We start from the raw sequence: 26,700 nt of genomic DNA on the forward strand, positions 1-26,700 counted from the left end.
CCATTTACAGCACAATTTGGTTCATGTTTATTCAGAAGCAAATTGCATTAATCCAAGACTTCAGACTCAGTGACCAAAAGGATGCGTGAAAGGAAGGAATTAATTAAACAACAAAAGCAAAGCAAACAAACAATAATAATAATAATAAAAATCCCAAACAGGTTGGATAATTTTTCTATGGGGAAACTAATGAGATTCACTTCTAGTTTTAGAATACCAGAAAAAGTAAGTCAAGAAGAAGCATTTTCTCATCAGTTTACCCCTGCTTTATGCAAAGGTGATCAGACTTCTTTCGCACTCCCTACTCACCAGAATATCGGATCCGGAAGCCTTTCCTGCTGTAGGCATGATCAGAGGACCAGTGGAGATAGGCTCTGTTTCCTGAACTGGTCACCACCAGTGGTGCAGAGTAATTTCCACTTAGAGACAGTAACAGTGGACTTTGACCTGAAGGCCCTTTAGAAACATCAGAAAAGCAGAGCATGAGCCAACCAAAAGCCATAACTTGAGCCTTGGTGGAGCAGTGGGCTAATGCCTCCTTAAGTAACACCAGCTGCCTGCAATTAGTGCAGGTTCGCGTCCCACTAGGCTCAAGGTTGACTCAGCCTTCCATCCTTCCGAGGTAGGTAAAATGAGGACCCAGATTGTTGGGGGCAATTAAGCTGACTTTGTAATAATGCCGCTTGGGTGTGTGTGTGTGTGTGAAAGCCCTAACAAGCAGGCATATACATAGAATGAAGGCTACTGCTAAGCTTGTAAGCCGCCCTAGTCTTCGGAGAAGGGCGGGATATAAATGGGATTAAAATAAAAAATTAAATAACTGGATCGAACCAAAGCTTTTAAGGGTCATCATCCTGTTCAATTCCTTCAGTATATACAGAACCAAGCCCGGGGTACTCTATAGCCTCCCACATATTTTGGGGGGATGGGTGTCACAAACTTCCAAGTGAGATCTGTTTGAATTCTGTCCCAACCTGCTTGGTTAATGAAACTCCTACGTCACTGTGCATGAGAGAATGTGATTTGATATTTATTCCCAGATTTCTTAATTTATTCAGTCTCTGGTACAGCATTTCTCAACATCACCAACTTTAAGATGTGTGGATTTCAAGTTGAATGTTCCTCCAGAATATTGACTAGTGTATTCTTAAAATGAGCTTAAATGGACTCCAGAAGATGGTAGAGGACAGGAAGGCCTGGAGGAACATTGTCCATAGGGTCGTGATGGGTCGGACACGACTTCGCAACTAACAACAACAATTCTTAAAACTATAGAGATTAAGAAAAACTGCTCAAAGAAACATGGGAATCTATTTATTTTGTCCCAGTTGTTTTATTTCCTGTCCTTATCGCTCATATTTTTTTTTTGGGGGGGGGAGGAAACTAAGAGACATTGACATAATCTCCTCTTATTTTACCTCTGCAACAATAACCCTGGTAAGAAACGCTGCAATAGGGAAGACTAACTTAAGATAGCTAAATTAATTGTATATACTATTTGGTTTTATTTACACATACACACCCATTCATTTGTAAAGTTCTTTTTACATGGCTTTGGGCCATGTTGAAGAAAGGCTCCTGAGATGCCATTCAAAGCATCATTTTGCACTTAGCTCAATGCAAGTTGTAGAAACCTACCTGGTGTGGATTTTTCCAATTCACTACCAATTTTGCTAGTTCATAATCCCCATAATCCCCAGAGACCACTCTGGATGGGGTAAAGCTGTTTCTAGTTAAGTATATCTGGGGGGGTATGGAGTCAGGAAGGTTATATAGAAGAACAGAGAGCGTAAATGATTGCAACAGCTTTCTTTTCTTATAAGTTTCCAAACCCTGGGATTGAGAAATACTGAATACATGTGTTTCTTTCAGCTGTCATAGTTGTAACCGTAACCGACAGCACAATCCTTCCTAATCAATCTTCATAATTATGAATGAACTCATCTTGTGAAGCTAACAAAGGGCTCAGCAAGAGACCATGATTTGGAAGATAATCATTTGTTGGGGAGAATCTGGAAAGAAGGGCCCTGAAGACTACAGTAAATGCAGTCATCTCCAACATGAAAGGGAAAAACACAGAGAGCCAAAGGATGAAGGAAGAGGGCACAATTGCTTGTAAGGCTGAGGAAGGGGACTTAACGTTTTCAGCTTGCAGACTACTAAACTATATGGCCTGGCAAGGAATCTCCAAAGTTAAATATGCAGAAAGTGAAATAATGCGTTCTTTTGTCCTGTCAATCACTTTAGTTGGGTAATCATGTCTTTTAGCCACATGGAATCCGGAAAAAAAAAGTCTTATTTACTCTTCGCAATATATTTTATAATTCTATAATCTTATAATCCATTTTCCTCTCCCCATCTTTGGCAATTGATGTCTTATCCATGGAGGAACAGTGCACGATGCTACCAGTCATATAATTCATGATTAGTAACACTGGTGGTGGCCACCTGATATTGTTTTCTCTAGCACTGAAGATGTCACTAGTCTGGGTAATGAAATGTCTGCAAGAAAACAACCAAGCTCAGAGAGTGCCAAGGACCCCTCATTCCAACCCCGAGCTATAAATGTTCTCCTCTATCAATTGCTTTCTCTGTCTCACTGGGCCGAATTCTGGTAGCTACTGCAATGTGTAGTCCCACCCTTAAAGGGAAGTATGTAGTTTGAGCAGTCTTCCTTCTGGTAATCCAGTCCCCCACCATCTCATCTCCAAAACCATCCAATCTTCATGACTCACCATCAAATATCCCAAACTCATCATACTTCTTCTCACTCAAGAAATATTCAACAGTGAAGGTGATGTTGTACTCTGGTTCCACGGCTATCATCCAAGAGCATGTCTGGAAGTGTGGATAGCTGCCTGTGAAGGATGGGCTCAGGATCACTCCTGTGGAGTCACGGAGGACCTCATTCATTGGACAGTGAACTGATTGACACAAACAAAGAAAAAAGCGAGGCACAGAGACTTACTCTAGGTCACTGTGAAAGAAAACTGCTCTTGGGGCTGTTAACTGGGCTCAGAAGAGGTGAGGAATCTGGCTAACTCATCTAGCAGGTCCCCAATGAGATCGAGTTTATTTTATTTATTTATTTACTTTTGGGACTTATAGGCCGTGCTATCTCCCGAAGGACTCAGGGCGGCTAACAACAATAAAAAAAATACAATAATACAAAAGTTAAAAAAGAATTAAACTAGCAGCCCCAATACTAAAATTAAAAACATTTTAAAAATCCCTATCATCAGTCCAGGTCAGCCTGATGGAAGAGAAATGTTTTAAGGCCGCGATGAAAGGACTGGAGATCCGAGGCCAGACCGGAGATCTGGGGCCATCCGGAGCTCAAGGGGAAGTTGGTTCCACAGGGCTGGTGCTACCACAGAGAAGGCCCTCCCCCTGGGGGTCACCAGCCGACATTGTCTGGCCGACGGCACCCTAAGGAGGCCCTCCCTGTGTGAGCGCACCGGGTGATGGGAAGTCATTCCTGGCAGCAGACGGTCCTGCAAATATCCTGGGCCTAGGTCATGTAGGGCTTTAAAGGTAAGTACCAGCACCTTAAATCTCACCCAGAGGGCAACCAGTAACCAATGCAGCTCACGCAGGAGGGGTGTAATATGGGAGTATCGGGATGCTCCCATCACTACCCGCGCGGCCGCATTCTGCACCAGCTGGAGCCTCTGGGTGGTCTTCAAGGGCAGCCCCATGTAGAGAGCATTGCAGTAATCTATACGGGAGGTAACGAGTGCATGAGTGACCGTACGTAGGTCATCTCGGTCCAGATAGGGGTGCAACTGGCCCACCAGGCGAACCTGGGAAAATGCCCCCCTGGCCACAACTCCTATATGATCTTCAAAACTGAGTTGTGTTCTCAGCCCTGAAGATGCAGGCTAGTAAATTCTGGAGGTTAGTCCACAGTTTGGTGAAGATTGCCTGTTTTGGCTTACACTAGTTCTCAGGCTCTATGAGAAGTCTTTCCCATCGCCTATTTGACTATTTAACTGGGGGAAACAGTTCTGTTGCATCTCACCCTAGTTAGCAATAGTCTTTGCTTTCATGACTATCGCAGGATCTTTTAAAACTTAGTATACATGGGCCTCACAAACCCTCCTTGTCTATACTGGGTTTGTGAGTATGAGATGGATTGCCACATTGCTTTTGCAAAGAAAATATCATTTGCACAAATATAAACTATGTGTTGCAATCAAGAAAATGATCCGTCGTGACACCTATGCCATGTTTACCTTAGTTTCCCTTTCTAGAATAAAGCTTTTAGAAGCCGGTGATGCAGACTGATTTATTTTTAGATAACAACAACAACAACAACAATAATCTATATTATTATTAGTCTTATTGACAACTTTTCTAGGTGTCCACAGCATAGGTCTTAATATATCTCTTTGACTTCTTGTATATCCAATATTAAAAAGCAAGATATCCATATATTATTTATTCTCTGCTATGAGTTCTGGGATTTTTTTGCACTTTCATCAAAGTGACTGACCTTCACAAGTTGGGGGAGGGCCTTCAAACTGGAGGTGGGTACCAAGCCTGCATGTCAGGATCTCATTTCCAACCAAAGTGAAGCCAGGAAGACATTGATACCTAATAATATCACCTACGGAAAGGAACGAAGAAGATGCAGGTGTGTTCCAAGAATACAAAAGAACATATTTTGAACAAGGGTCATCAGATGGATCATGATTACAAGTGAACTAGATGTGAGGCAGGAGATCAGGATCCCGTAAAGTTAATTGAAGTAAGGGGAGAGGAAAAAGCATGTGAACTAAAACTGCCATTGTCAAATTGTTAACTTGCCAAATGGGGGAAGACCATCTGCTATTAAATGAAAGCATGTATGTTTTCTCTCGCGGTCCAGAAAGTCACTTTAGGGTAATGTTTTTCAACCTTGAAGATGCATGGACTTCAACTTCCAGAATTCCCCAGCTAGCAAGTTGATGGCTGCACAGCTTAAAGTTGCTAAAGTTAAAGTTGGGAACGCTACTTTAAAGTGTTAGTGATCTGAATTAGCCAAAAGACATGTCAAAGGAATTAGGGGGTGGGTGATATTGCATAAGCCCTATCACTGCTTCATGCTCTGGCACATTTTTATCTGGTATCTTTGAAGCACACTTGATGGTGTCATTAGGGAGAAATCTTTAGCTGAATTACTTTGCAATATTTCTCCCAGGTGTGTAGCACCACTACACATCATCAGCCAAGCCTTGTCATCTGCTACCTCTATTCTCTTGTGAATCACTTCCAGTTATCCCATTGTCCTCATTAATCTTTCAAACTCTGTACAAATCTGGTGTACAGGTAAAGATCTACCCTTTAGGTCTGGATAAGCATACCACTCAATGCAGTGGAAGAATTCTGACTTGTAGGTAACATCTATTTTTTACATCCAAGCTACCATTTTATTTATTTATTTATTTTTAAGACTGACCGGTTGAAAAGTTCATCCCGGCTTGCTAATTTTCTGCTTGAAGAAGAGTGAAGGTGGTGTTGTATCCTGGTCCCACTGCTATCATTCAAGAAGTGAGGATAGCTTTGTTTTAAACAGTGCTCAAAATCACCACCACCCCCGCCTTTGACATGCAAATTAGGGTTTCAACTCAGGGATGAAGTGTCTTAGTATTAGCTGATTCCCCCAAGAGCTAATTAAATTAGGACCAGGTTAGTGCTGTATTTGGAAGGGAGACCACCAGAAAATCCAAGGGTTGTAAACTAGTCCAGGAAATTTGGGGGGGAAAAAACAACAACCCCAAGGACAATGGAAAACAGTTGCTCTGAATATCTTCCACATGGTTGCCAGGAGTTGAGCATGCCTCAAGAGGGGCTTTGTGGATTCAAATCATATGAACAACAACACAATTTAATATACTGGTTCTAATGTCTCGGTAGTCTTCCTGGATCGAAGAATTCACTCCTCAGGTAAGTTTCTTATAAAAACTAACCCTGAATTTCATTTTAAGCTGTGCAGACCTTCTTCCTCTTATTCATGGCAGATAAAGGAAGTGGTAGAAAAAGCAGGATCAATACTATTGTCGTCTGATTCCTTTTATGTGTTTCTAGCTGCATCCAGTAGATTCCTGGTGCTTACAATAAATAAGGAGTACATACTTGGCTCTGCTACGATGCCGAACTGCGTGTGTGGCAAGAAAGGGAAACATTATTCAATTATTTTCTTATTTGTTGCAAAAAAAGTTATGGGTACCTATTTCAGACATTGAATTAGGACTGGGAGAACAGTGGGAACACTATCCTTCTGTGATTTATATCCCCTGTCTACATCCAGAAAATACTAGCAAAAACATGCATGCCATACCTATTCTGTAATCCTCATTCTCAGTGATGATTTCAGCATTAGGGACCATAGTTGGTGGTTGGCACTTAGAGAGTTGATAGGCTGGGAGGAGAAAGAAATAAATCAAATGCATGAGAGTACTAAATCTCTAGCTATGGGACTTTAATATGGATCTTTGTCTTATAGTTCCTTGGCAAAAATCGGAATCACTTGTTGAGGTTGGCAGCCATATAAATTGAATGGATGAGTAAATAAATAATGAAGAAAGAGAGAAGCCAGAAGCTGAATCTCTGGAAAGTTAATTCCACAAGAAACAGAACCTTGCTGTTGTGATTCAGGGTCAGCCTGTGGGTTCGGCAGTTGGGTCAGACGATTCAGAGGAGGAGGAGGGGGGTGTTGGAGAGCCTCCAGAGGATAGCCCGGAGGCTTCGCACAGCCCTCAGCCAGGCCCCTCCCATCTGGTTACGACGCAGACCCAGCTGTGTGAGCCTGACAGCATGGATGAAGATGACCCACAGCTGGCCCTGTTCAAGGATGCCCGACGCAGGAGGCAGTCAATCAGGAGTAAACAGAGGGAGGCAATGGGGCACCTCGGAAGGAGGCAGAGGGAAGCCACGCCTTGAAATGTGTGGGAGGGCTGGTTTGCTGAAGGCCACCGTTTGAATAGCTCCTGTTTCATGGTTCATGTTTTTGTTTTGCTCTGTTTGCTCTGTTTTGTGTCAATAAATTTGGCAGGCTTAGTTCCAGCCTCTTGCCTTTTTGTAAAGGGGTTGTCCCTGCCTTTTCTGCAGGGCCGGTAGTAGGCTGGAACAGAACACCTGCTCTCTGGGTGGTGGTGAGGGGGGAAGTCAATTTTATCCCTTTTGTAGCCTACTGTGGTTTAACATTTTGAAGATTCATTGGCTCTCAAGGGTATTTGTTTTCAGAAGAAATACTTTCTTTTTTTATTCTGTAAGCCAAACGTATCTCTTCTTGGTTTACACCAACTACACAGTTCTTCACTCAGCATTTGAATTTGGGTGGTTCACAAAACTTGATTATTGAATTAACCCATTTGCTTGATTTGCCCAATACTGGGGATCTCAAGCTAACTCAATGGGCAGATTTAGGCTACAAAAAGCACCTCTAATCTTAACAATAATCAATGCATGCAGCCCTTGGCTTCTAATCGATTTGATTAAGCTTTCTATGCGAACCCAACCATAAAAATAAGTGCTACTTATTGGTCCAAATTAGTGGGGGTTTTTTTATGCTGCATGGTGGTATGGCAGAGAAGGCAGCCGATAAACCCTAGTTGAATATGTAAGCAATGTCCAATTGAACCATCATGGCTGCATGCGACACGTTAGAGAACAAGCACAACCGCAAACCCTTGCATCACAGTGAGCTGTACCTACCATAGAAGTGGATGACAAAAAGGCCTCCATTGGCTGCATCACTGTGAAACTTCATCAGAGCATGGTTGGAAGAGCTTTGGATTGCTTTCTTCACTGAGTGTCCTGTGAAAACCCCCAACTGGGGAGCGGTCTCTTGAGAACCATCCCTGGGGAGAAAAAGAAAGAAATACCAAAGAGTAACAGAAAAGACATGGTTAAGAATGGGAACATTATGGATCAGAGTTTGCACACTTCACCCCAATTGGCTGAAGACAATTCCAGCTGAGACTTTTGAAAGGGCTGACAATCCTCTTGATGTAAGAGCCAGATGATGCTTGGAAGGCCACTCAGACAGTGGGGTCTGTCTGGCTGAAGGGATCCACAAAGTTCTCCTCAACAGCTCACAGGCTCCAAGACCTAGAAAAGGCTCTTTTCCTATTTTCTTTCTTATTTTATTTGGAATATCTGCCTTGCTATGCACTTGAAGACATCCCAATCGCCAGCCTAGAAATACAGTATGTGAAAACAAGAATTTGCATATACTGTACTTAAGCTTTTAGTTTGCAACAAATTGTAACTAATGAAAAAAAAATAAATACAAAATACCTATTATTTTAAAGTTGACTATAAAAAGCATTCCAGCATTGCCACCCAGCTTTTGCTGTGCACAATAGTTTCTAAACATTAAATAATGGAGAGACTTTATAACTGAAAGGTGTATTTGCATAATCCGACACAGAGGATAAGTAACACAATACAACTCTTCAATGCAAAGGCAACAGTGTTCACAGCTATTCACAGCTCATTCCTTCTCTGGTCACCAGCTTGCTTCCTCTTGCGGACTTCTGATCTAGAGGTTGGTGGATCCCCACTGGACCTCAGAGCCATGGAAATGAGAGTAGACAATAGCTGCTGTATATTGACAACAGGACATCTTTCCAAGTTTCTCTATGATATCCATTTTCCAAATCAAGCAATTTTCATTACTGCCATTTCCATTATCACTATCTCCCTTCAGGATGCTCATTGCTATTTTAAAGTTCTTTAGGAAGCATACTGAAATTTTCCCTTTCCTCCAGGGGTTTAGAGGATTTTCCCCCCAATTTGATGATGTCTTTTTGTAGTATATATTTTATTGTCCTAGGTCTGCTGCTGCCACAAGCTTCCTAATCCCAGCTTGGGCAGTTTCCCTTGAGGTAAGTGTAAAACTGATATCTCCAGACTTCTCATGATGTGAGGATCGCTCATTGTCTCATAAGGATAAGAGAACATAGCTATGACAAGGTTCTAGCAACACTACTGAAAAAGCTGGGCTCAGAGAGACACCTCCCCCCCCCCACCAGGTCCAAATCCCACTCACCAGACAGTGATGAAGTCATTGTACGGCTCTGTTTGTAGCAAGGTAAAGTTGAGGTAGATGCCATAGCCAGATGATACCACAAACACCCACGTGCAGTCCTGGGAATTGGGATACTGATTGGGAAAGCCAGAGGAGTAGATCGTTCCATTTTGGGCAGTGATGTTTCCTCCACAGGGGACTGTATGCAATTGACCACAAAAGACATTAAGAGCTACTAAATCTCGGAATTTGGACAATAGTGGTGGCATGATTTGAGTATCATTTAATCTATTTTCAAGTCCTCCATATGGCTATTCTCATGAGCTATACAGTATTTCTTAATCTTGGCCACTTGAAGATGTGTGGACCTCAACTTCCAGAATTCCCTAGCCAACACCCTTCTCTGTACAGGCAACAGGGAGAGAGCACACCCAACTCAGCTGAGCAGGGACGATTATTTAAACCTAAAACAAACCCATAACCCCTTTCAGTTTAAAGGAATCTTTTCAAAACCTGGTGATAACTGGTGCTGGCCTAAGTCTCCCTGAACCACTTAACTGTGTGTTGTGAACTTTGTCAATTTGTCTTGACTGGGACAACTGTGCTTGCTAAAAAGGACTACTAGTAGAGCTCAGCATATGCAGAAGGTTACAAGTCACGGGAAGCCTTCTTCTAACAAATCAAAGATTCCTCAATTGAGGATGTGATGAGAAAGGAATAGATGAACCTGTGGCTCAAGTAAATTTAGCAAAGTTCAGCATTACTATATTTCTATTCATACTGTTTTCTGAGGGAGCCACCAAGAACAAATATCCACATGAAAGGAGTACTGAGAGAGGCATGCAGAAGATGGAGGTGAACAGATACAACAGTCATACTCAAATCAAATCAAAGCTATGAAAAAAAATAGATTTGTCACTCCAGGAAGGAGCAGAAATTAAGGTCCATTGGCAGTATAATTAATGGACATCTAGGTACTGTGGAAGCAATAAAGCTGAATTGGCAGTGGTCTACTTCTAAGTGAAACAGAAACTGACAAAAGTCAAAGACAGGGGTCTTCAAACTTGGCCCTTTTATGACTTGTGGACTTCAACTCCCAGAATTCCTCAGCCAGCGTGCCTAGCTGAGAAATTCTGGGGGTTGAAGTCCACAAGTCATAAAAGGGCCAAGTTTGAAGAACCTTGGTCAAAGACCAACCAGTTCATGTTTGTAACCAGAAATGTGGAGTGGTGCTCGTGCTGAAGGATAGGGAAACTATATGTGTGGATACAAATGAATATGATGCCTCTTGACAAATACCAACTATCCCAGTACACATTTAATATGTATGTGATATATCTTAGGTATACTAATTTAGTGTGTTACTTTTCTCTTTTTTCCTTAATAACCCCCTACCAAGAAAAGTCTCAATAAAGTCATACCTTCACACCTGGGCAATGGGTGGTCCCAGTTCCTATTGGTTCCATGTTGACAGGTTAAGACTGGTTGTCCAATCAACTGATAGCCAGGGAGGCACTCAAACGAGATGGACTGCCCCACACTATAACCTGCTCCTCTTACAATGCCATTGGCAAAGGGTTCAGGATCTGGGCACTCCTGGAGTTCATAAGCTGGATATCATAGGGTACAAACATAGCAAAGGATTTAAAATCAGTTATTCCTTCAGAAATTCTTTACCTACAGATGTTGTCTTACAGAGAAAGACCATTAGTCAGTGTTGGAGCACATGTTCATAGTGAAGGTGGAAGAATAATAGGGATGGGAAGCACTCTGGCTTGAAAACTTGGAGGAAGTTAACAATCAGCACAATCAATAGTTGGCAAGTACCTGCCCATGTGCCTAATTTTGTTTACAACTCTTTTCTAGTCAATCTCCAGGGCTTCCAATAGAGTACTCTTCTCCAGATCCCTCAAGAACTACATTCAGGGGTTAAATATGGCTAGAGCGGTCTTTCCTCCCTCCCTAAATGTTCAAAGGTCTAACCTGGTGTAAGGCAATTGACTTGTTTCCAATGTTCTCCCAGCTGAACCACATCTGTGGTAACTGATCTCCAATCTTTAAGCACAAACTACTTAGCAACCAAAGGTGAGCTATGAAACCAAGCTGCATATGACTGATTCAGTTTCTAGGTTTCTAGGTTTCAGGAATCCATCCAAATATTATATATATATGAGGACCAATAAATTGATAGACATGGTTCAAAGGTTCATCCTATCAGAGCAGCGATACATTAATAGCTATGGGAAGAGCTGCACTGCCCCAAAGGATCAATTTCCCATGATCTATTCCTAGCAGTAGACTCATCCCGTCCTATGGGCTGACTTACAAGATTAGTCTACTCTGCCAATCATCATCCTAGTCAGGTGAAAACACCATGGATTTATGGTACCCTTCTACTTAGATTACTGTAATGCATTCTAGGTTGTGACAATCTTGCAGTGGTATTCCTTGACTAATGATTGGACCTATCTGGAGGGTACTTACAACCCAGATCTGAAGTTTCAATAGGCACCTTTCCTGCAATCACCTGACCATACTTCAGATGTTCAGCCACTGGATCTCATTTATGGACATTTGCAGTGCCCTGTGGTCACATGACTACATTTTACCATGGTTTCGCTAAAAAGCAGCATTTACTGGTCTGCTTCATGACCACAGAATTCACTTAACAACCACAGAGTCACTTAACAACCATGGTGAGTCACCTAATGATTGCTGCAAAAATTGTCACAAAATCCGATCAGTCATATGCTTGACCCATTTTACGACTGTCCAGAGTTACGACTGTGATGGACAGGCTCCATTACAGTGGTAGTTCAAGGACTATTTGTAGTCAGTCCAGAATCTTCAGTCTGCCCAAAAGAGAATAGTCAGATTAATAATTACACAGCAATACAATCATATGATGACAATATAGTAGCAGCTTCACTGAGTCTCTTATTTTCCAAGTCCAATTTAAATTTCTGGTACTAATTGCTAAATGCATTCACCTAAATTAAATTGTATGGATTTCATTGCGTTATCATGCTGTTCATAAATATCGTGCTGAACATTTTGATTATAAACCTGCATATAGCTAAAATAATTAAAAATGATGCTGGTTTGATGTGTGTACATGTCTGCATGAAATAAATTTGGAAAGTGGGCATGGGGAGGGATATTAAAACTGCTAGAAGACTGAGAGCAAGGGAAAAAAAATCTTGACTGGCATATGGCAGCACGTTACAAAACAACAGACACTGGGTGTTTTGAATTTTGTTAAATCTGGAGTGTTCCTTCTGTCGAGAATCACACTGGAATTCTGAAACTTTCTTTTCTCAAAACTAGCACCAGACAGAGGGATTCTCCTGCATTCTTTATTTTTAAATAGCAGTACTCATTCAGAACAGTTTGCTTTTGAAACTTATTTCAAAGGAGAAAATAACTTTTGTGGGTTTTTCATGTACTTCATGTGGTTGCTTTTGCACATGTATGAATACAATTTGTTTTGTTCTCTCTAACAGTCTGAATTTTCCTGAGCTTCCGTCTAATCTGTAACTCATCTGGGGGACCTTACAGTAGCTGGGCAGCTATTACTGCCAATGAAAATCCTTTCCTGTGAGAAACTACTGAAGAATTTCTGATTCCTCTAGAGCAGACATGTCAAACACAAGGCCCGGGGGCCGGATCCAGCCTGCAAAGTGGTTTCATGCAGCCTGCGAAGCCATCCTGGAAACAGTGAGGGAACGGCCCCCACTGCCTTGGCCCTGGCCCAGAGACCCTCCTCCTGCCAGAGACCCTCAGATCTGTCCCACTCCTGCCCAGGTCCCCATAGGCACCCTTGATGCGAATGATGTAGAGCTGGCCACGCCCACCCACCCAGTAGGCCATACGCACTCTAGCCACGCCCACCCAGTAGGCCACGCCCACCCAGTAGACCATATGCACTCCAGCCATGCCCACCCAGTAGGCCACGCCCACCCAGGCCACACCCATCCGGCCCCCTGAGGGCAACCGCAATGCTGATGCGGCCCTCAATGAAATTGAGTTTTGACACCCCTGCTTTAGCTCAACGCAAGTCTTTTTTGCCAACCTGGAGGGCCACACCCACACCACCCACACCACCCAGGCCACACCCACCCGGCCCCCTGAGGGCAACCGCAATGCTGATGCGGCCCTCAATGAAATTGAGTTTTGACACCCCTGCTTTAGCTCAACGCAAGTCTTTTTTGCCAACCTGGAGGGACAGGGGAGGTCAGTGTCCCTCCCCAACTTCTAGAAGCCCTCCCCCCCATTCCTCCCAATGTTTTCAAGCAATTCTGAGCTCCCTTTGAGGGAGGGAGAGGACAATATACATAGCCATAATAATTTCTCTGGGGTGTGTGTGAGGCAGTGGCACGAAGCTGACCTGGCCATACCCACCCAGCCCCCTGAGGGCAACCGCAATGCTGATGCGGCCCTCAATGAAATTGAGTTTGACACCCCTGCTCTAGAGAAATCCAGAGAAGCCATTCTCTGGTTCTTTACCTACAGATTCGGTGGTAACTCTACAAAACCACTTGTGCTCAACTGTGTTAAAATATGCTTTCTCGGCTTCTCCTGACCAGGGGGGGGCCTGCAGGGCCTGTGTCAAAACCTGCGAAATAGTAGCACAATGTTGCAAAGCCTCACCACTTCATATGGATGTGCATTTTTTCACTCACACCTACAAATGTTGATTTGGTTGCTTGCAGTGCCCTACCCACCATCTTGCAGATTTTGACACCCCCCCCTCCACACCTGTCCTTGAGCAAGATGGACATATGAAAGAGGATCCATAGAAAGCTCTGCAAAATTTACCAGCATAAAGGTGCCTTGAAGAAGTCATTCCACACCTGCTTATCCCTGGAAGGGAAGAGGGAATGAAAACAAAAAACAAACAAAAAACCCTCAACATTGTCCTGTCTTTATTCTGATCGGTATAAGAAGAGATAGCTCTTCTCTTTCTCTTTTTTTTCCCAGCTTTGGATAACCTTCACTTTGAATGGGGCAACTGGGAAACAGGTGACCATCTGGGCAGTTACAGCAGTAATGAGAGAGCCTTAACTCTTCGTTTACCTGATAAAAGTGTGGCATACACCACTGCATATTCAACTAAGAAATAATGATATCTGCAAACAGAAGAGGGAGACTTTTGTTGCACTGAAGTAGAAAGACAGAGACGAAGCTGAAGAACAGATTTGTGCAAGGAAGAATTTGTCTGATGGAGTAATTAAGAGGCCTCTGAGCACCAAGTAAATTAACATCAGGTTGAATTCTTAGTTATAGCATTAATACCTTCTGGAAAATACATTGTGGATTAACTTGTCTATATTGGCAGGCTACTAGGATTTAGCAAGGCTGCTCGGCAAAACAAGAGTTTCCATTACATCTTAAAAAGTATCGCTTTCCAAAAAAAAAAAAGTATGCAGTAGTTAAAGCATTCATCACTCTTGCTAAGTGCCCGGAAGACAATGAGGTTGCTCCATTCTTAGACTTCTTGTCTGCCTGCTCCTTACCTTGATATTCTACTTTAAAACCAGGCTTGTTCTGTGAGTGGTCACTGTGGAAATATACGGTGGTTTCATGTGACGTGGAAAGAAGGGAGCTCGGGAGGTCGGTCCCACTAAATCGGCTGATGATGTTGCTGGTGTCGTATGGCCCATTGCGAATTTCAACAAAGTCATGATTAGGTTCAGTGGAAAAGTTTAAGAACTGGAGATGAGCACCTGCGCATGACAGAGAAAGTGGGAGAAAGGAGATTTCATTAAGTGAACTGTTTGCCAAATATTCTGTGTTTGATTAACTTTCCATCGTTCTTCTTCCACATAGATCTGGCAGAATTCTCAAGGTTTCAGAGCAGGACCTTTCATAGACAGTATTGTACAATGTGGCGGGTGCCAGAAGATGATCAGTATTAGTCCTAGGGGTTACTTGAACAAGTCCCTGCAAACATTTTCAGAAGTGGTTTTATCTCGCCTTCCTCTTCCTAGGACCGAGAGAGACAGATTGGACAAAAGTCATCAGGTGGTTTCATATCTAAGGAAGGATTAGAAATGACAGTCTTTCAGTTTCTAGGCCAGTATCTTTAACCTGCTTCTCATGTATGCATCCCTTCATAAATGCCATTTAGGAGCATTTTGTGCCCCTTAGAAACCCAGGAGCACTATACCACCAGCCTTGATTTAGAAAAAAAGAGAAGTAAAGATGAAACATCACCAGAAAGCACACCCAGAGCTACTTTGGTTGTATTTGGCATTTTACTTTCTAAAACAATGCCTTTATCTCTGGCTTCTTTGTAGAGAATAAAGTATATTCCAGTATATCTCTTGAGTTCTCCATGGTTATAATTTTGAGGGGGGCCCTCTGTTTCTGGATAATAGGATATTTTTTTCCTCCTGGATGGTAGTGGATCTAAAGTGGGCAATCCCACTTCAAACTTACTTTGCTCTGCTTTACTATACTTCCCTTTCAGGCCACCTGTGACCAAAGTACATGGGTGAAGCATAAACATCAACGGGATTGCTAATTTGATGCCGTCATCAAATACGCTCTTTGGAAGAATGGGGGATACAGAAGGATGTAGAGTTAGGTTGAAGGGCGAATTGACTTATAGCAAGATGTCCCTTGCCTGGATGCTGGATCATGGAGTACCAGCCACTCATGGCTTACCTACATCTTTCTTCCAGTACCATCAGTGATCATTTGGATTTTGCATGTTGGATTTAACTGTGTCAATTATTTATTTTATTTAATTTAATTTTTATACCGCCCTTCTCCCGAAGGACTCAGGGCGGTGTACAGGGCAAGACAATAAAATACAATATATAAAAATTAAAAGAAATATTAAATACAACAGCCCAATTCAATAGATTAATACAAAGCGTTAAAATACCCCTAAACCCCTAAATTAAATAGGACAATCTCCCCCCTACCAAGAAGGAGAAGAAGAAAGGAGGAGGAGGAGAAGGCTACACAGAATCCAAAACTTAAGAAAAAAGTGCTCATCAACTTTTATTGGAAAGGATATAGCATTCATTAAAAAACTCATTACATTTTATGACCAAATTTAAAAAATGGTTCATCAGCTTCTGGATCAAGTGTTATTTTTGACTTTCAAATGGTCTTGCATGCAATTATTTTTATGATGATGATTATTTATTTAAAAGAAATAACAAGTGCAGAATAATATGTTAAAATAGAACAATGTCTATGTTCTTTAAAAATGGGGAAAATATAATTGGCATACTTTAAGCTGCATAGAAATGTTCGTTATTTATATGGCCCTTAGCTAAAAGTACTGGATTAAATAGGGGTTGAATATTCCTTTTTTCACTATTAATATCAGCCAAAACCCATTAAGAAAAAGAAAAAAATGTTAAAGAAAAATGACCATTTGGAAAAAAAAACACCCCACTTTAGGAAGTAATATATGTGAATATATTGTGTGAAGGTATTCATGCAAAAGTGGGATTAGAATTCAAAATGCCTTACAACACACAGTTAAGGTTTTTGACAGGGAGATGATAGCAGTGTGAGAGACCTTCCACCTCATTATTCTGGACCAAACTCATTTATTTTTTGAAACAAATGTACAAAATGGAAAAGTCTGGATCCAGAATGTTCTGGTTTTCCCTCTGGAACAGGTTAAATTGAGAGATCCAGGACTGGTTTATGCATTCTTGGAAGGGTATCATCTGGAACATGAAGGAAGAAATTGTTTTCTGGAGGTAAAATGAAAATTTTAAGAAGAAAAATGAAACCTTCCAGGTAACTATTATATGCACGTGACTATTTCCAACATCCCTGCTTTAAGATGTCACTATTGTGAATACTTCCCAATTATCTGTAGGAAGTCTCGAAGAGTCTTGAAAGAGTCTTCAACCAATTGCTGGTTGAAGCTTTAGAATGTGAAAGCTCTACCAAAGGAATTCTAGAAAAAGTGAAGTGGTACTTTCTGAACTATTGCTTCCCCAGTGATATCTTTGTTTTCTTCTTGTTAGGAATTGGTGTGCAGAGGTCTCCTTGTGCTAACAAAGAGTTGCACAGACAAGGAAGGGTACTGAGAGCAGTAAGAGTCACACAGTAACCACAAGAGTACACTGAGTTGTGAAAACAGAAAGTATTTTACTTTTGAGGTGGTGTAAAAACAAAAATGCACGGTCAAAAATAAACAGTCTAGGTCATACACAATAGCAACAGTCCAAGGAGTAATCCAAATACAAAGTCTTCTTACTGGTCCAGAGGTCAATACACAGTTGTTCAGGTTTACCACAGTAGTAAACCAACAGTACAGCAAAACAGTAATAGTAGAGAGAGCAGTGAATTCAGAGAGAGAGAAGCTACGTTCCTAGCTCCCTCTTATGGCCATGAGAACACTTACACACCCATTGGCCAATTAACATCTTAAAGTCACGACATCATAGTTTATATATTTCCAACCCAACTATGAAAGCTATCACCATATGCCTAACACTTCTACTCCATTAGCATTTGTTAAACAAATCCTCGAAAGTCAAAATTACTTTCTGTTTAAAATAAAATCTCTAAAAGGTAAAGGTTCCCCCGCACATGCGTGCTAGTCGTTTCCGACTCTAGGGGCCAGTGCTCATCTCCGTTTCAAAGCCAAAGAGCCAGCACTTGTCTGAAGATGTCTCCGTGGTCATGTGGCCGGCATGACTAGATGCCAAAGGCGCACGGAGCGCTGTTACCTTCCCACTGTACTGGTCCCTATTTTTCTACTTGCATTTTTACGTGCTTTCGAACTGCTAGGTTGGCAGAAGCTGGGACGAGTAACAGGTGCTCACTCTGTTATGCGGCACTCGGGATTCGACCCACTAAACTGCCGACCATCTGATCAACAAGCTCAGTGTCCTAACCCACTGAGCCACCACATCCCATATAAAACCTCTATCCATATATTAATTAATTAATTAATTAATTCACTCATTCAACCAACCAACCAGCCAACCAACCAACCAACCAACCAACCAACCAACCAAGGAGTTCAGGGTTGGCTTGTCCTGGATCAGTATATGAAAAGTATCTGAAAAGAGATGGGAAGGATGCTGTGATTTTCTTACCAAATCCCACAGTAAAGGATATCTTCCAGGTACAATCACTGTTGCTAGGGTAGTTTCCAGGAAAGCCAGGACTCAGGATGACACCTTCCATCTCTTCTAAGATTCCTCCACACTGGGCTGTTAAAAGTACAATAAAACAGATGGTCATACACTATTTCAGATATCTTTCTCTTTGGGTTGACTGTCATTCAGGACAACTGAAGAAAGAGTTGATGGTCGGGGCACAGGCTTGATATGTAGAAGATTCTGTGTTCCACATTTAGAATATCTTTAAAAAGTTGAGTAGGGGATGCCAAATCCATTGCTAGACAGATTGAACTATATTCAGCTAAGTCAGGCATAGCAACTGGTGGTTCATAGATAGCATGCGATTCCAAGCTCCTCACCAAATGTACAAATTCTTTATTTGAAATTTAAAATGAAGCCATAATATACTGAAATGGGAGGCTAGTGAGGTCAGCAGGCAGCTGCCCTTCATGAAGGGAGCCTGGGGCTTGATCCCAGTTCTTCCATTATGCATCACTTAGCCCAGGGGTCTCCAACCTTGGCAACTTTAAGACTTGTGGACTTCAACTCCCAGAATTCCTCAGCCAGCTTGGCTGGCTGAGGAATTCTGGGAGTTGAAGTCCACAAGTCTTAAAGTTGCCAAGGTTGGGGACCTCTGACTTAGCCCACATTTGTTCATCCTCCAGGTTGAACTAACAAGATAGCTTCACCTAGTATTAATTGTGTCAAAGTTTATCAGAGTAGGGTTTTTTTTGGCATGCCTACTGGGGGTGGGAGGGATGAGTCCATGAAGGAGGATGGTTAAAAAAAATCAATATGGTGGCCACAACTACACAACGGAAGACTTGTCCTATTTAACATGTGTTCTATGCAAAAAAAGAGGCATGAATTTGATCTTGTGGTCATTGCTGTGGAGCCATTTAACCTTTTAAGCCTCTCTGTGGATTTCCCTGCCAATCAGATAGATTTCTATTCTGGGGAGCATTTGACAATTTATTTTCCCACCATGTACTACTCATATGCTAACAAGGGAACTTATGGAAGTTATGCCTTCCTGTTGCTGACTCCTAGATCTGGATCAATTTTCCATCTTCATTTGTATGCAAGATTCTTTTACTGAAGCCTTACAATAAAAATAATAAATAATATATTTTTACACAGTAAAAATAATATTAGCATTCATAATTAATATTCGTTGTCTGGTATATCTTGAAGGGCACGCAATATCCAGGATCACTTCTTGGAGTACAATAGGCTCCTAGCTCTCTTCAATATAGTCCAAATCAGAACCTAGAGCAAGGCTTTTCAACCAGTAGTACGGGCACCACCTGTGGTACGTTGGCACCTGGCAGGTGGTACACGACCATCCTAGAAAAGTAGTAGCGGGGGAAGGGAATGAGCTGAACCAGTGGCAGCACCGCACAAGCCTGAGCGAGAGATGGCTGGAGCTGCAGGGCTGTCAGGGCTCAGCGGAAGCGCCAGGATCAGCGCCAGGATCCAGCTAGAGCTCAGCACTGATCCTGGTGCTTCTGTTCAGCCCAGAAGAAGCACTGATCAGCTGGAATGTTGCAGCATCTCCAGGGGCTTGTGATTTACATTCAGATGCTTGGCAACGGATTCATATTTATGACGGCCACAGTGACCAGGGGTCATGTGAAGTGACCAAAACCTGCTGCAACCACCCAGCAGATGGAGGGGGGGGAAATAAAAAACAAACACCCCCCCCAACCCACCCCCACTGCCAATCTTCAACAGAAATGCTCACAACAATGAAAACCTCGGACAGGACGAAGAGTGCTACCAGGCGGGCAGGTAGGTGTCTTGCTCGGCTGTGGCTTGGGGGGCACTTTTTTCAGCGCCATTGTAACTTCGAACAGTCACTAAGCAAACGGTTGTAAGTCTATGGCTACCTGTACTTCATCACTCCCCCCCTTTTTTTTTGGTCATGAAGTTTTTGACACCTTGCTAGGCGACTGGTGGTACTCAGGATATTGCCATATCCTAAAAGTGGTACAATGGGTGAAAAGGTTGAAAAGCCCTGGTCTAGAGTACGATACTTTAAATCCACCCTGACATCTGACAGCACAGATTCCCTTCATTATTCCCTTCATTTTTTCCCTGCTGATTCTATTGCTTTTTAATTTCATCCCCCCTGATGTCTGTTTAAATGAAACTCCTTCTCAATTATTTAAAAAGGGGAACATCTGGATAAAGGAACATGGGGCATCCCTATCCAGTCCATTTTGTAGGGACACAGTATCAGTTTATCAAAAGTTTATTGCTTCTGTCTTTCAGAATGTGACACAACAATATTTATATCTCTCTACTATCATTTTTTTTCCTGCAAGAAAGGAAATCATACTGTTAAAGGCTATTTCTTATTCAGGAGGTACAGTCAGAAAACCAGGCATACTGATGCAACAAATTAAGCAACCTATTTCTAAAGGGAAATGGTAAAAAAAAAAACTCATGCAAAATTGGTTTTTTATTTAGGTGTTTTACAGTCACGGAACATGGAAAATAGGTTTGGAAGGGACCTTGGAGGTCTTCTAGTCCAACCCCTTGCTCAGGCAGGAGACCCTATACCAGGGGTCGGCAACCTCGGCTCTTTTATGACTCGTGGACTTCAACTCCGAGAATTCCTGAGCCAGCATAGCTGGCTCAGGAATTCTGGGAGTTGAAGTCCACGAGTCATAAAAGAGCCGAGGTTGCCGACCCCTGCCCTATACCATTCCAGACAAATGGCTATCTAATCTCTTTTTAAAAAACCTCAATTGATAATATTGCACATCATGTGATGCTTAAAAAACAGGTGGACATTGTGTAAAAGAAAAGAAGAAGGGGCAAAATTGAAGCAGGGTGGGGGGCAACCATTCCAGTTCAGAGACTATTGTTCCCCCTTTCTGCTAATCTCTTTTCTTCCCCCACAACAGGAGAGTACAAAAATGGTAAATAGGAACTGATATTCTGCATAGCGGTTTTAAAATTAAACCATGGGGCACATGTAATTTGATTCTGAGGAAATTGTAGGATCAGGATGTGGTAAAAAAAAACACAAAACCTCAGGGTTATGATGGTGGAATCTAAGCTCTGCCTTTTTGTGCATTGCGCACAACAAATGGGCACAACTTCAGTCACACCACAGTGATTGCCATCTTGTGGTGTTTTTTGTTGTTGTTGTTGTCGTCACATTCTGTGGACAATCCTGTGCAGGATATATGAGAAAGAACATCCTAAAGAAAATAAAAATTAAAAAAAAAATTAAGGAAGTCATAAAGGCAAGGAAGGTGGCTGGACTTTCGTTTTTCTCTAATATTAATAATGGTTTAATTGTAAGGGTAGAAAAAGTTTTGCTCAAGGAACCCAGAAGCTCTTCTGCTTAATCAGGAGGCTGCCGAATTACTTGAAGTTCATCTCTCCATATTGAGCATCTCATTAATAGCCCTCTCCAATAGCTAACATCTATATTTAAAACTATGTAAATCAGATATAACTGGATGAAAGAGACATATATATTTAAAAAAAGAAAAGTAGAAACATTCTCCTCATTGAATTTGTGTATGTGATTTTTCTTTTTTTACACTTTATCGTTCAATGAAAGTCGTTTTAGTTTTTGATTGGAAGTCGCCCAGAGTTTATTATACGATGGGCAGCTATATAAATATTTTAAATAAACAAATAATAAAATAAAACCTGTTAGCACCCTTCCTGGCTTCCTATAGCTTCCTGAAATCTCAAGAGATATGGCAGGGACGATTCCTCCTCTTTTTTTCACTCTCTCTCTTTTTGTTCAGATTTGTGCAGTCAGGTTCCCCTCAGAATGATATTGGGCTGTGGCCTATTCGGAACAAGGCCACGCGAGAGGTGGGCTGGTGCGGGCACGCAACTCCACTCACGCAAGCAGCGACCCCAAAGCTTCTCTTCTTCCTTGTGCGAGCGGAGCTGCCCTTGCATGGCCCAGTTCCCCTCTCTCTCCCCCCCCCAAGCCGGGCTGCCAAGCCGCCTTGCTCCCGATGCTCCAAAAGCAGAGCAGTGAGAGCGGAGGCTGAATAGGACGGGTGCAGCCTGCTCACTTTTGCTGACTCACTGAGGCTGCTTGCGCAGGACCCAAAGTGCTTTTGGAGCATCAGGGAGCCTCAAGTGAATCTGAAGGAGCATGAGATCACACCCCCACAAGGCTTCTCTTCTCCATGCCGAAAGCTTTTACAAACAGAGAAAAGGCTTTGGGGGAGGGAATCATGCCCCCCCCCGCCCCAGCCAGGCCGCCAAGCTGCAAAAGTTGGGGACCCAGATTGTTGGGGGCAATTAAGCTGACTTTGTAATAATGCCGCTTGGGGTGTGTGTGTGAAAGCCCTAATGAGCAGGCATATACATAGAATGAAGGCTACTGCTAAGCTTGTAAGCCGCCCTGAGTCTTCAGAGAAGGGCGGGATATAAATGGAATAAAAAAATAAATAAATAAATAAATAAATAATGAATAATGGGAAACTTCAAGACCGCGAAAAGCAACGTATGTACCCACTCAAATGACAAAACAAGCTTTAAAAAAGCATTAAGAGAAATGCTGCTTCTGCTTTCTTCCCCTTATTCCGCAGAGAATTCAGAATTTATTTTAAAATTTCTCTCTTAATGGGAATATCCTGTAGCTTACTACATTTGTTGTTGTCGTTGTTAGTTGCGAAGTCGTGTCCGACCCATCGCGACCCCCATAGACCACGTTCCTCCAGGCCTTCCTGTCCTCTACCATCTTACTCCGTGTCAAATTTCACTCCTGTGCTGATTGTATGGTGCAATGCAATGCAAGTGTATGTTCAATGTCACGTCTATTGTGGATCAATGTTTTGAAAGTCACTAGGGGTTTCTACAAGGGGGGAAAGTGGCTTGCAAGACCTCATCTTTTAAGCTGATCTGTCACTTCTTCCTTTACTCAAAACCGGGCAAGGGTTTTTATACCAACACTGCTTCAGCTGTTTTATGCTAATATTGATTCAACTGTTTCCATGTTTACGGAACAGAGGTCTGCAGTCAGATATAATAAAAATGTTCTGATGAAGTGCAAATAAGGGGGAGGCCACCTTCAATTACTATTCATAACTGAGTGGAACAAAATATTGATGGGCTGAACAGAGAAAAAGAGACACAGAAGACAACACAAAACAGAAAAAGAACATAGGACAGAATAGTTATAACTAGAAAAAAAAGATATATTAAAACGTGATCTGCCTCTGGAAATAACAATTCTTGGTGAACACTAGCTTGATTCATACAGAACATCAAACCCTAAAACACAGTTGCCACATTCACACAACTATCAATCAATACATAAAGGATATTATCTTTATAATAGGCTTGTTATGGCTCACATAGACTGCTAAAAATGATTGGCCCAAAGGTGCTTTTTTTCCAAGAGGCAACTGGACTTTGTTTTTCTTTGAAGAAGAAATTTTTCTGAAGAATTCAGCTGGGGAGATCATATGTTTCAGAGGAGGCAAACTGAATATTCTCACCCTTGCATAAATCACTGAAGATCTAGTCTAACAGATGTTCTTCGGGTATTGTTTGTAATCTTGGCAAAGTAGCAAACACATTCATCTACTACTGACCTCATTCCTGTCTGGAAAAAAAGACACTTATTTGTGGTATCTTTGTGTTCTACAGACAAGTGATGGCTAAAACTGAGTACAAAGGTTTACAACGTGCCTTGCTGTTTTAAAGAGAGATGAGAGATTATGAAAAAAGCATTAGATGAGAATACAATTTCACAAAAGGATTTCTTCAACATTCAGATGCTCACTAACATGTGAGCAAGTCGTGGAACATCAGAATGTAACATGAAGAATGGAATGGAATGGAATGGAACGGAACGGAACAGAACAGAACAGAACAGAACAGAGTAGAATAGAATAGAATAGAATAGAATAGAATAGAATAGAATAGAATAGAATAGAGTAGAGTAGAGTAGAGTAGAGTAGAGTAGAGTAGAGTAGAGTAGAATAGAATAGAATAGAATAGAATAGAATAGAATAGAACAGAGTAGAGTAGAATAGAGTAGAGTAGAGTAGAGTAGAGTAGAATAGAATAGAATAGAATAGAATAGAATAGAATAGAATAGAATAGAATAGAATAGAATAGAATAGAGTAGAGTAGAGTAGAGTAGAGTAGAGTAGAGTAGAGTAGAGTAGAGTAGAGTAGAATAGAATAGAATAGAATAGAATAGAATAGAATAGAACAGAGTAGAGTAGAATAGAGTAGAGTAGAGTAGAGTAGAGTAGAATAGAATAGAATAGAATAGAATAGAATAGAATAGAATAGAATAGAATAGAATAGAATAGAATAGAATAGAATAGAGTAGAGTAGAGTAGAGTAGAGTAGAATAGAATAGAATAGAATAGGAGCTGGAAGGGGCCTTGGAGGTCTTCATGGTCCTAATCACAGTTACAATTATTAATCGTAAGTTACAAACAACAATTGATACCTCATAAGAAATCAATAGGACAAACTAGTAGGAAAGACAAGATGAGAAAAGATGAGAAATGAAATATTTATTATTATTTTATTTATTAAATTTTTATACCGCCCTTCTCCCGAAGGACTCAGGGCGGTGTACAGGGCAATAAATAGTGCTGTGGAAATTAAGTGTTCAGCAGAATGATGGCGCACAGGGAAAAAGCTACCCTTTATGCCCGGTTGTTTTGGCAAGCAATGTTCTAAATGTTACACATGAAGTGAAACCCAAGATATAACAAGGATTACTATCTTTGGTATTTTTGCTTCTGAAAGCCCACCCCCGGCCTCAGTCCAAGGCTTAGATCAGATATATCAAGGAAAGACTGCAACACATTGCAGTACCCCATTCATTCATCCTCTTATTAATGAAAGTCAATTTGTGATAGGTGGGGTAAAGCTCAGGAGATGATGAGTTCCAATCCTCCATTGGGCACAAAAGCCAGCTTTCCAACCAACCCACTCTTCGTGGGAAAACATGGCCCATCAAGTTCATATACTGATCTGAGGAGTCCAGAAATAAAGGTCAGGTACATATTGAATAATTAACGGCCCTCATTAATGGATTTAGCATGTTGGGGAAAGGAAGGAGGGGAGAGGAGAGGAGGAGAGAAGGAAAAGGAAAGGGGGGGAGGGAGAAAAGAAGGAAGAGAGGGTAGAAAGAAGGGAGGGAGGGAGGATCCTTAGCAAAGATCTCTTACCTATACAAAGTGGAGGAGGATAGTTCCAGCGTCGCACAGTTCCTGGCATGCAGGAAATATGAGAATGTCCCTGAAGCAAGGGAAGAAAGAAAGAAAGAGAGAAGCCATAAGCAAGTAGGAAGCAAGAAAGAACCGAGAAACAGGCCAAAAGGAAAGAATAAGGAGGGTACCTATCTCAGCCAATGAACATTCTTTAGCAAAGAAAGGAAGCGATACATACTACAGCCTGGAATTCTAAGATAAGATAGCTTTCTTTCGTTAAATGAGGAGAACATCAAGAGAAGAGCCAAAGGTACACTTGGAAAGGAAAACAGACAAAAGACAAAGCATTTTTTTTAAAAAAAGATACTGTACACAGATGTGTGTGTGTGTGTGTGTGTAGGGACGCACAATTTTATGAATAAATATGAGATGCTCAAAGCATGCTCAACATGAGATGCTAAAACTCATAGTATTGAATGTGGGTATTGAAAGTGTTTCTACCCAGAATGACATTTAACAGGAAAAGGTATTGTGAAAAAAGTGTTAATGATATCCAAGAAATGGAAAAAAATATGGTACAAATCTGAATATTTTTGAACACACCGTACCTTTCTTTAATTCTGGAGTATTTAACTCTACAATTCCACTGTTTGATTTTGCATTAATTTTTCAGCGAAATGCATTTCCCACACTTCCAAATACCATTGATCCAGAGAAATGTAAATTTGATTTTTCAGTATTTCCCAGTAACATATCTTGCAGCTAACAACAGGCAAGGAAATCAATTCTTCATGTTGCATCAATTTTTTACACCGCAAAGCAACAGGAAGGTTCAAATTACTCAAATTCACTGAGTAATTTTCCTGTGGTCTTCAAACACTTTTAACCAAAGATGTTAAAAACGGAACAATTTGATTGCAACCTCTCCAAGATAACCTAGAAAGATTACACTTTATATAATTTGAGTGGCACCTACAGATGCCACTAAAGTTACAATAAGATTCTGTGCCTTCAGGGACCAAATATTTCTCTAGTGTTCTATTGAGAGATTCAGGAAATGCTATGATTGAGATTGAGACTTTCATACTACACTGAAGCAATTCCCTTCATTTTAACTGAAGTTGCTGTATGCTATGGCAAAAAAAAAATTATTCATGTTCGTCTGATAGGATTTTGCAAGCTTCTTCAAAGGCAGTGTTTTTCAAATTGGGCAATTTAAGTATTTTTCAAACTTGGCGTGCTGGATCAGGAATTCTGAGAGTTGACGTTCACGTATCTTACGTTTGTCAAGTTTTAAAAACACTGCTCTGAGATAATTGCATAAAGTTCATACAATAATTTCATTCTCATCTTTTCTTTTCCATGATAGCCAGATATCAGAATGGGCTGTCATATTCATGTCTCAATTTAT

General features: G+C 41.4%; 1 protein-coding gene across 1 annotated transcript in view; it reads right to left on the reverse strand.

Annotated features, from left to right (window-relative positions):
• CSMD2 (CUB and Sushi multiple domains 2) overlaps positions 1-26,700 on the reverse strand; it is a gene marked incomplete at both ends in the record, with an annotated part of 607,174 nt that overhangs the window by 69,924 nt on the left and 510,550 nt on the right. The window contains 10 exons of the mRNA XM_083370102.1: positions 310-456; positions 2,736-2,924; positions 4,496-4,609; positions 6,323-6,403; positions 7,699-7,844; positions 9,038-9,215; positions 10,438-10,626; positions 14,533-14,742; positions 18,097-18,213; positions 25,308-25,377. Coding sequence (XP_083226228.1) covers positions 310-456; positions 2,736-2,924; positions 4,496-4,609; positions 6,323-6,403; positions 7,699-7,844; positions 9,038-9,215; positions 10,438-10,626; positions 14,533-14,742; positions 18,097-18,213; positions 25,308-25,377 — 1,441 coding nt within the window. The remainder of the gene's footprint in view (positions 1-309; positions 457-2,735; positions 2,925-4,495; positions 4,610-6,322; positions 6,404-7,698; positions 7,845-9,037; positions 9,216-10,437; positions 10,627-14,532; positions 14,743-18,096; positions 18,214-25,307; positions 25,378-26,700) is intronic.

The sequence above is a fragment of the Vipera ursinii genome (genome assembly GCF_947247035.1).
Source record: "Vipera ursinii genome assembly, chromosome: 9".
Classification (NCBI taxonomy): Eukaryota; Metazoa; Chordata; class Lepidosauria; order Squamata; family Viperidae; genus Vipera; species Vipera ursinii.